The sequence below is a fragment of the Bubalus kerabau genome, chromosome 16 (assembly GCF_029407905.1).
Source record: "Bubalus kerabau isolate K-KA32 ecotype Philippines breed swamp buffalo chromosome 16, PCC_UOA_SB_1v2, whole genome shotgun sequence".
In the NCBI taxonomy this organism is placed as follows: domain Eukaryota; kingdom Metazoa; phylum Chordata; class Mammalia; order Artiodactyla; family Bovidae; genus Bubalus; species Bubalus kerabau.
The window spans coordinates 73,159,986-73,171,021 of record NC_073639.1 but is presented as its reverse complement, the minus strand read 5'-3'; the positions used below and the strand labels follow the sequence as shown (position 1 = coordinate 73,171,021).

Below are 11,036 nucleotides of genomic sequence, written 5' to 3'. Positions count from 1 at the left end.
ACTCCACGTGCTGGGGGAAGGGAACTCGCTCCTCCCTGGCAGGCCTCGGGGCCACAGCCCAACTCAGGACCCCAGTTGGGGGGCTGCCTGTGGGCAATCGGAAGTTGGAGAGCCTCCTGAAGGGGAGTGTGACAACCACAGGCTGTCGCTGGCTGAGTGCACGTCTGGCCCCTGAGGGTCTCCACTCAGCCCAGATCAGAGGTCTGTCCTGGGTTCTGAGTCTTTCAAGTGCATCAGAACCCAGGGAGCTCTCCAGAGGGGCCCCCTGGGGTTCTGATGAATAGAAATGAGGCAGGCCTAGGAGTCTGCTTTTCAACAAGCACTCCAGGTTCTGATATCCTTACTACACTGATCTGAATGAAGAAAACTAGATGAGCCAAAAAATACCTTGTGTTTTGATTTTATTTAACCAGAAAGCACACATACTTACATTTAACTTGTTGGTCTTATCCATTTAAATTAAGTTATTAAATTTCATGGTATATAAATAATTCAAATAACACTGACATTTATTATTCATCTGATGCTAATCGTTAAGTCTATCAGAATTCTTCCAGAATGACGGGAGGACTGGGGGTATTATCTGCAGGTTACAGACCGATGAGCTGAAGTTTGGGGTGGGGGGAGTGTGTCACAGGGGCTCTCGGAAGGGGACCAGGCTCCTGCATTGCAGCCTGTCCCCATCTCGGGCTGGCCTGCAGAAGAGGGTGCAGGGCTGGCTTTGGGGAACTCTACAGGGAGACTACACTTAGCTGATTAACCTCGTGATTGAAGTTAACCCAGAAATCACACCTGGATCAGCACCGCCTCACACATGCTATGCGATTCTGTGGGAATTCTAATGAACTGCAGAGGGATTCCAGCACACAGGTTACAACAAGTTAAAACCTTCTGCGGTTGTCTGAGTACCTGGGGAGTTGAATTATGCAAAGAAAATCCTCTTTCCTTTGAGAAGGACAGTTTGTTTCTCTTCCAAAGAGCTGCTGTGGTTCTTTTCCAGCTATAAAGGGTGTCTCATCTCCAACTCCACCTCAAAGTAATGCTGGCCCCAAGCAGTCCTGGTGACCTCGTTTCCTTGTGGCCAAGTGAACCCATGTCCTACCCGGTCATTCAGCACTTAGTGAATTAACACAGAAAGTTGAGCAACACATTTAGTAAAGGGCTTTGGTGATAGAAACTTACTTTCCTACTAAAACATTTCATGCACACTTGTTGCAAAATGAACTTATTTTAGAATAAAAGTAGCAAAGGCAGCCAAGTTTCACTTTCTGTCAGGGATGAAGACTTTCACTGGTTCGCTGACCTTCCTCTTCTTTCTGGATCTCTCAGAACTTTGCTGACTGCACATGAAATTCATCTTTTGAATCTGTGAGAATCACCAGAGAGAGGCACAGTTCAGCAGAGATTCTGATATCTGCTCAAGGCACACAACACAGACCAAGCGTTAATCCCCTGAGCAGCATAACGGATCCAAACCTGCCTTCCTGCGGGCTGGGCTAGCCCTGCTCGGAGGCCCAGCTGCCAGGAGCGGAGCCTGGCATTCCAGCTTTCAGGAGCTGAGGCCCCTGGAGGCAGCCAGGTTCAGGGACAGTTTCTTGGCTCTCTTTAGTGAATTCAGCACATCCAGCTCTTGAGAAAAAGCGCTGTCAAGAGGTGGGGCCAACAAGGAGCCATTAAGGGTCAGGAGAGATCTAGGGCACTGATATAGCTTTAGAGGCAAATATAATTCAAGTCACCTTTTCAGTGAGCAGAATCATACAGTCTTACCTTTTTTTAACTATAGGTTCAGATTAACAAGGTGGGACCATGACCTTCTTTCTGCTTGATGAGAATTATGTTACTGACTAAAGAGAATTCAGTTAGTGAATCATCATGGATATATATTTCTCCACTGGGCTCAGCTTTGGTAAAGATTTTAGAATTTATTTTTGCTTAACCGAGCGAACAACTCAATGTCAGACAATCCCTAATGCCTGGAATTCCAAGACCAGCATGGAGGACATTTTTATATTTTCCAGCCACTAGATGGGAGGAAAGGTTTTTCCATGTTCTCTGTCCTTTCTTTGGAGGAAAATGGAATAAGATACATATTTTTAAGCAAGACTTGTCAGAATATCTAGTAGAAGTTCCAACATTATTCTTTTCTTTTGTTATAGGTACAGGTTATTATTGTTGACATGCTTTTACTACAAAATAATGGAAGTATCAGTAAAGCAGCTAAGTATCATTTAGAACCAAAGATTGGTTCTACAAACACCTAATTTCATCACCAGTTTTGCATTTTAGAAAGTAGTTGAATTTCTGATCTCAGAAACCACAAATTCCCTTTGGCTTAAACCAAGACACTGGCTATATGGAACAGTAAAACTCTGAGAAAACAAGTAGAGCTGCTCATCAAGTAACTGGTTTGCTTAGATATACAAAAGCTTGAAAGGTCTGCCCTAAAGGTAAGAAAATAGCAACATAAAAACCCAAAGCACAAAAAATGACTTCTTTATCTGGGAGGTGAATTTGTTTCAGTGTAGCTGTAAGAAAAAGTACTTGGTAAAATCTAGCTTTTCTAAAAATGCTGCGTGGGCATGCTTTCCATTCAAATGAAATCATCCCCACTTCTGTCAAGTCAGGTTACACTGGGAAGAAGAGAAGATGGGTGTCCAAGTTGGCTTGCTGGTTTGATAGTTTTGTTCTCTTTTTCTTCTTTGCTCGAGTCAACCAGAGTTCTATTACAAGCTTCAGGGCTTTACTTTCATTGCAGCGAGTTCACTGAAACATCTTCATAATGTATACAAGGCAGCTAGCGCGGTCTGGGAAGTCCAGTGGTTCATAGGAAACTAGTGGGTTCAAAAGCAAGCATGTGATCAGTCGGGATGCTTCCTAACATCGATAAGTAGTCCGTGTTCTGAACTATACAAACCCACAAATTTATCCATACAAGGCAACATTTGAGAAACGTTTTTCAGGTGTGCTCCAGCTCGCTGAGTTTGCATCGTTGGTGCCAAAGCCACCCAGGCAAGCATTCCACTGGAGGTGTCCAAGTTGAAAACCTGGGATTCATCCACGGCTACTCCATCATCCTCACCCTGAAGTCTAACTAATCACTAATTCCAGTTGAGCCTACCTCCTTAATATCTTTCAGATCCATCCATTTTTCTCTCTTGCCCTGCCTCCGGTTTGCCATAGGCCAGTATCATCTCTCCCAACTCCTGGATCTCAGACTCCCACTCTTCCTGCCTCTCCAATCCACTCTCCCACTCCGGAGCCTAAGTAGTCTCTGGTTAAATCCGACTACATGGCTCTCCTGATTCATCACCCAGGTTAGTGACTTCCCACTGTTCTCAAGACAAAGCCCACACTCTCTATGGCCCTGGCCCATCTCTGCAGCTCCATCTTGCTCTAGCCTTCCTTGGCCAATTGCAGTTCTCACATGGCCCCTACTCGCCCCACTCTGGACCTGGCCTCTGGTGTCTGCTCCCACACTCTGCTCCTGCTCTGTCACCGGGTGCTGGCACTAATACCGTGTCTCTGGTAATGCAAGAGTGCATAAGACACAGTTGTTTTCAAGGATTGAATCTTGTAAGGGAGAGACATTAAGCACATGATTGCAAAATAAGGCAGTACAACATAATAGACATTCATTCATTCATTCAGCAATTACTAATGGAATGCCAGCTCTGTGCGTGGTATTGTTCTGGGTGCTTGGGGCACATTAGTGAACAAACGAGATAAAAACCCTTGCCCTGTAGATTTTACAATCCGGCCATGTTACTTTTCGGCTTCACGATTTCCTATGGCATCTCCCCACTTTTAGGCAAAGTCCCGAGTGCCCACCTTGGCTTCTGGTACAGCATCGGTGGCTCTGGGAAAGGGAGGGGCCACTGCTGCTGCCGCCGAGAAGCCGCTTCAGTCGTGTCCGACTCTGTGCGACCCCATAGACGGCAGCCCGCCAGGCTCCCCCGTCCCGGGATTCTCCAGGCAAGAATACTGGGGTGGGTTGTCATTTCCTTCTCCAATGCATCAAAGTGAAAAGTCAAAGTGAAGTCACTCAGTCGTGTCCGACTGGTTGCGACCCCATGGACTGCAGCCTACCAGGCTCCTCCGCCCATGGGATTTTCCAGGCAAGAATACTGGAGTGGGGGCCATTGCCTTCTCCAGGGAGGGGCCACAGAGGGGCTCTAAGACCCTGACAGCAGCTCTGCACTCATTCCTTAGGAAAATGCTCCTGCCCCCAACTCACATACGCATCCGCTGTGATGGGCCGTTTGCCATCTGTGGGGGCTGCTACCCCCTGGACATCCCCAGTTCGAGTCGCCACCTGCCAGGGCCTGGCTGTGTCCAGCAGTATCCGCTGCATCTCCTCTACTCTGTCTCTCACTCTCTGCCCGCTCAGTTTTCTCAGCCCCCACGAATGGCAAATGGCCCATCACAGTGGATGCGTGTGTGTGTGTGTGTGTGTGTATGTGTGAGTTGGGGGGAGGAGCATTTTCCTAAGGAATGAGTGCAGAGCTGCCGTCAGGGTCTTAGAGCCCCTCTGTGGCCCCTCTTTTTCCCAGAACCACCGATGGTATATGAAAAGCCAAGGTAGGGACTCTGGACTTTGCCTAAAAGTGGTGAGATGCCATAGGAAATTATTAAGCCAAAAGCTTTGTCCTGATTCTGGACGTCTGCACACGATGTTTCATCTGTTCAACAAGCTCTTTCTCCTCCACCAGTCCTCTTTTGGCCTAATTAATTCCTACTCATTCTTCAGATGAAACATTATTTCCTCAAAAAGCTTTCCCTACCCTATTCCTATTAAGTTAGGTACCCCAATCATATGCTGTTAATTGAGTCCCAGGAGATTAGGCACTTGCCTGTCTTGGTCACAACTAGCATATAGTAGGGTCTGAATACATTTTTTTTCTATGAATGAATGAATGAATCTATCCTCAAACAACACTGCCTGCTGTATAGAAAGGCGTGTGGAGGCGCCGAGTGGATGCAGGGCGGTGAGGCACGCTGCTGGAGCAGTCGGGTGATAACCTGGGCACCAATGCCGGAGAGACGCCAACTGTGAGAGAAGTATTGAGAAGGTAGAGTCGGTAGGATGATCCACTGGACACAGTGGTAAAGGAGAGGTGGGGAGGTCAACATTGACTCCCCGTTTCTGGTTCAGCTAACTTCAGGGATGGAGGGACTCTTCTCTCAGGCAGAGAACAATGAAGGTTTTGAACCTGCTGTGTTTGGAGTACTTGAGAAACCCCAAGTAGACATAGGGGATCAGCAGCTATGTATGGACTGGAACTCGGGATGGAAGTCTGGGTTGGACATGTAAATGTGACAGTCATCAGCATATGGAGGCTAATTAATGCCGTGGGTGTGGAAGAGTTTGCTTATTGAGAGATCAGAGCGTGAGAAGGAAAAGGAGGCCAGGATACAGCCATAAGGAACTCCAGCACTTAGAGATTAGGTGAAAGAGAGCCAACAAAGAAGGGGGAGAAAGAGACAGAGAAGTCTAGATTGTCCTACAAAGAAAGCCAAGGGAATAGAGGTTTAAGAAGAGGGACTAGATAAAAAATTAGTGATGAAGGCTTTTTTTCCCCTGTAGTGTCAGGGGTTGCTGAGAAGTCAAGGATGATAAGGACTGAAATATGCCTACTTGATTTAGACAGGGAAGTTACTAGCTGCATTGGAGTTTGGGGGGCAGACGTCACCTTGAAGTCAGTTGAAGAATGCATAAAAAGTTAAAGACATTGAGACAGCAAGTATGCAAAGTTTTATAAAAAGTCAAGAGGGAGTGACCAGCTCAACCTGGGGAATTTAGAGAAGGCCCCTAAGCATAAGAGAAACACTGAGATGGGTCTTAAAGTATGGGTTCACTGCACTGGAGATGCGGAAAGTGCGTAAGCGAGGTCACTCTAGGTGGAAGGTTCATTCAGCATGTTTAAAGCACTAAGGTGTGAAAAGACACGGAAGGGGCATGCAACAGTGAGAAATGTCCCTTTATTAGATTGGCTCTTAGGGTGAGGCGTTACATATCAACACTCTCCTGTTAAAAATGCAAATTCCCCTGTAATTATTACTCAGTATGATATTAGTGTAAATTAACTTATCAAATGGTCTTCTCACAGGCTTCGGGAAGAAGACAGATAAGTATCAATACAGAAAGAGCAGTCAGGGCACCGTGCTTTGCATTAGGAGGTTGATCTGTCTGGGGAACAGAGCCGGGGGGCAGCCCCAGACAACCAGGAAATACCGTGAGAACTTTTTGTGCCTGGGGTGACGGTGCAGAAAATTCTGTTTATTACTTCACAACCATCTGCCAGGCCAGATCTGGCAGAATGTTCTCTGTTTAGAAAGTCAGTCCTTGCCAGCATAGATGTGTGTGTGTGTGTGTGTGTGTGTGTGTGTGTGTGTGTATAAAATCAAGTGTGAAGTATGGAATCTCTGGACTTAGAAGTTTCCAGATCAAGGACATTTATGGTTCAGAGAGGGTTTGCTCTCTTATAACTAAGTTATATAGCCAGGATGTTAAATGTATCTTTTTTGCACAGTGAAAGGTGGATCAACGGTGATTATCCAATAAATGCTATTAGCATGAATGGAGCTTGTTGTTAACATTGTGATGAATGAGTGGTTAAGAAACCAAATTCTTAAAGGGAATGCTGACCTCCAGCTCCGGTGGAGCTGTGAGCTCTCTGATGTGTTGGGAAGTGTCTCGCATTTTCCTGGGATTTATGAAGAGTTTGCTCACTGACTTAGGGTTCTGGACCACGTTTATCTCTATTTGGGAAGTAAATATGTAGTCTCCTTAGAAATCACATATTTCCATTAATCTCTAAAAAGTTTATTCTATCAGTTCTTCCTTCCTGTACATTTTCTAATGCATCATGTGGCTTTAAAAGTTCCATAATGAATTCATTTACTCAGCCAATATTTGGAGCATCTTCTCTGTGTCAGATATTGTGCTAAGCACGAAAGACACAAAGCTGATCAAGACATACTTCATGTCCTCCAAGAGATTATGGTGGGGAAACAAACTGGCTACAGATGAAATGATCGAGTCCTGTGTAGGGCACGGTGAAGGTTCCAAAAAGATCTTATCAGCTCTTCCTGGGGAGGCCTGGCAAGGCTTCAGAGAGCATGTAAAACCTGAACTAAGAATGGCAAGATGAGCAGACATTCACCAGGCAGATGGCATTAGAGAGAACATTCTAGACAAAAGCAGCACAGGGATGGGATAGAAAGCAGAATGCCCCTGGAGGACTGGGAATTGTTCGGCGGGACTAACAGAAAGGGCATAGGGTGGTGGGCTGGGCCAGGCAATGTCGTTCTCCCAAGTTTGGACTTTCTGTGCTGTCGTGGAGTGCCTCCAAAGAGCCCTAGAGCAGGTGTGTTGTGGAAAGGTCCTGATGGCTGCAGTGTAAGGGGTGAGCCGGGGGCAGTGAGACGAGGAGCAGGAAGGTTACTTCAGGAGAACTGATCCAAGGGAGAACAAGGGCCACAGTGAGGCTAGACCGGGGTGGGCAATGGGGGCAGAGGGCAGAGGAGAGAGAGAGTGAGGGTCTGAACCTGGACCCTGACACATCCTTGCCATTCATTGTGATGGGCACAGAGATGGCAAAGGAAAGAAAGGAGTAAAACAAAATGACAAAAATCATCAATGATGCCACTAATCAAGATGGGAAATAGAGGAAGCTGAGGGGGTGGGTGGTAGAAGCAAGCTTGGGAGGGTGGGCAGAGAAGTAACTGACTCTGGTTCCAAGATTCTGTGTTGGAGGTGAGCTCTCCAAATGCAGATGTCCCCCAGGGCCCCGGCTGGGTGATCTGGAGCCCAGGAGGAGGGAGGGCACCATGTCAGGAGCACAGGGAGGGTGTATTCACTTCACATCAAAGAAAGGCCGTTACCCGAGCTCCGGCAGGACGGTGGTTGAAGTGGCTGTAGGTACAGGTACCTCTTTAAACAGGGGGGCAGGAGGTTGAATGATTCGCTCCTGCTGGGCTTAGTCAGTTCTATGAAGTAGAGTTCAGGTCGTCTGTTTAGCAAGGGAGTCAACTGTCTTGGGTGGCACTGAAGACACTTACATGGTGTAAGCATGGAGAGTGGAAAGGAGCCACTGATGGGATTTCAAAACTAATAGTTACTGCTTAGGATCCAGGTAACTTTAAGATACAGCACCTTCAAATGAAAAAATGTGACTTTGACATATTAAACATTTTGCTCTTCTTTTTACAACCATTTGAATGCTTACAATAGACTTGCTAAAAACATCACAAATGCTATCTCATTTATTCCTTGCGACAACTATGTGAGGACAGAGAGGGGCTTTTTATTCCTCTCTTACAGATGTAAAAACTGAAGCTCAGAGAAATGAAATGACTTGTCCACTTCACACATTTAGTAAGTGGAAGTCTTGAACACAGGTCTCCTGACTTCAAATTCAGTACTTTTTATCATCTGCTTTCAACCCAAAGGGGAAACAAAGGTAGGAGAACCCAGCCATCAGAACTCTGGGTAGGGCTCCTCGGTTTCTGTCTGAGGCTGACCATTGTTGGGCACAGCCTGCTGGGACCTCAAATGAAAAGCCAAAGCTGAGTTCATCAATCTTCCTTTGGAACCAATTTTTCCTCCTGACTTTTCAATTTCTGTTAATCACCATTTCCCAGTCATCAAAGGTGGAAAACACAGTCACCCTAGACTCCTCTCTCATTTCCTAATGCCTACACAGCTCTCTTGCAATGAGTACGTGAAACAGCACAGATGGAGCGCCTGGTCCATCTCCCACGTGCAAGTCCTTCAGCGCCTGGTGGCTGTCGTCATTCCTACTCCAGCCAGACTGGATCCTTGTGGTAGGCTGAGAAGGGCCACCAAAAGATGTCCATGTCCTAGTCCCTGGAGCCTGTGAACAATACCTTATATGGCAAAAAAGGCATGGCAGGGGGGCAGTCTCTGCAGGTATGCCTGAGGGTCTTGAGATGAAGAGGTTATCCTGGATTATCCAGGTGACCCTACCCATCAGCATGTGTATCCTTATGAGAGGGAAGAAGAGGGAGACTGGAACACTGACAGAGGAGGAAGAGACCGTGTGACCCCTGAGGGAGAAACTGGAGTGATGTGGCCATAAGCCAAAGAATGCCAGGGCCACCAGCAGCTGGAGAAAGCGGAGAACCAATTCTCCCCTAGATCATTTAGAGGAGTATGGATTGCTTTCGGCCCAGTGACTGAGTTTGGGATTTCTGGCCTCTAGTGAGAGAATACATTTCTGATGTTTTAAGCCACAAGATTTGTAGTCCTTTGTTACAGCAGCCCTAGGAATATAACACAGTTATTCCCCCTAAACACCTCATTCTCTCCCCTCTTCTCTATTTCTTCCACATTTCAGAAGACAGAAATCTTCTGTTATTAATACTTACTCTCTTAGGTTTTAAGTAATTCTTTCAAGGTCAATCTCTAAAAGTATTTCATTCACAAAGTCTTTCCTGTTTCTTTAATCTGATGAGAATTTTCTTTCTTGAGCAAATACCCACAGCACATTTTTTGTAAGTATGTTTTCCTGACAGCATTAATATTTATAAACAATTTGTCCTTTACCTATAACAGGGTTTAAGTTCTTTAGGAATGAATTTGTATTAATATGATTTTTAGACTCCATGGGATGCTTTACATAGTGTCTTTTGCTATCTATCTGAACTACTTACAAAAGTATTCAATTACATAGTTATTCACACATCCTAAAGCGGCACTGTCAATATGGCAGCCATTAGCCATGCGTGACCACTTAAATTTAGCCAAAATTAATTAAAATTTAGAATTCAGTTCCTCAGTTGCCTTAGTCACATTTCAAGTGTTCAGAAGCCACCTGTGGGTGCTCAATTCAAGTGCAGAATAACCACGTATCAGACACCACAGATACAGAACACTGCCACCGTCACTGAAGCTCTCCTGCACAGAACTGCGTCACAATCTGCAACCAACCCAAACAGACAAGTCTGTGACCGACCCAAACAGACAAGTCTGCGACCGACCCAAACAGACAAATCTGCGACCGACCCAAACAGACAAGTTTCCTAGGGACTGTGGTGACAGTAGTGAAGTTAGAAAATAAAATTTCCTCAAAAACGCAAAGACCCATTATTGTAAAAAAGTCACAATTTTCCAAGATTACTTTATCAAATCAATGCAACCCCAATCAATATCCCATTAATGTCTTTTGGAACTGAAGATGATTCTAATGGTTGTCTAGAAGTGAAAATATACAGAAAAATCTTTAAAATACTAAAAAAGAAGAACTATGAGGTGGGGGAAAGAGTTGGTTTTCCAGGCTGCAAACATAGAATAATTAAAACACAATGGCAATAAGAATAGACATATGAATCAAAACAGTAAAATACAATAGCAAGGCTAAAAACAAACTACCTAGGGTTTTAATTTATGATACAAGCAGCATTCAGATTAGCAGGGGAAGGGTAGCAATTCAACACCAACACAATGGGAAGACTCTCTCACACCAGGAAAAACAAAATCCAGCGAGCTTAGGGAGCCAAACGTAAAAACTAAAATTAGTTTATTAGAAGAAAATGTATCAATAGAAGAACTTAGAAGAAAATATGGAAAAACACGTTTATAGCTTTAGCATTGCAGAGACCTTTTAAAAAAATGTTTATTTACTTGGCCATGCCGGGTCTTAGTTGTAGCATGTGGGATCTAGTTCCCTAATGGGGGATTGAACCTGGGCCCCTTAGGGGGCGCAGAGTCTCAGCCACTGGACCACCAGGGGAGTTCCTGCAAAGACCTTTTTAAGCAAGATATAAAATGGTAAAACCATGGAAAGTTATCCTGTGTTCCTAAATTGGAAGACCTAATGTCATTAAGCTGTCAATACTACCCAAAGCAATCTACAGATTCAATATAATCCCTGTCAAAATCCTAGTGACTTTTTTTTTTTCTCAGAAATAGAAAACTTCATTCTAGAAATCATATGAAATCTCAAGGGACTCTGAATTGCCAAAACAACCTTGAAAAAGAAGAACAAAGGTATAGGCCTCACACTTTTGATTTC

General features: G+C 45.0%; 1 protein-coding gene across 2 annotated transcripts in view; it reads right to left on the bottom strand.

The window, feature by feature from the left end:
- Positions 1-384: 384 nt before the first annotated feature.
- HORMAD2 (HORMA domain containing 2) overlaps positions 385-11,036 on the bottom strand; it is a 67,378-nt gene continuing 56,726 nt past the window's right edge. Inside the window, exon 11 of one of the 2 annotated variants that reach the window (XM_055549464.1) lies at positions 385-1,366. In XM_055549464.1, the coding sequence (XP_055405439.1) occupies positions 1,262-1,366 (105 nt within the window). In that variant the 3' untranslated portion in view covers positions 385-1,261. Of the gene's footprint in view, positions 1,367-1,756; positions 2,832-11,036 lie in introns of those variants that run through there. The other variant, XM_055549466.1, reaches the window with a different exon arrangement.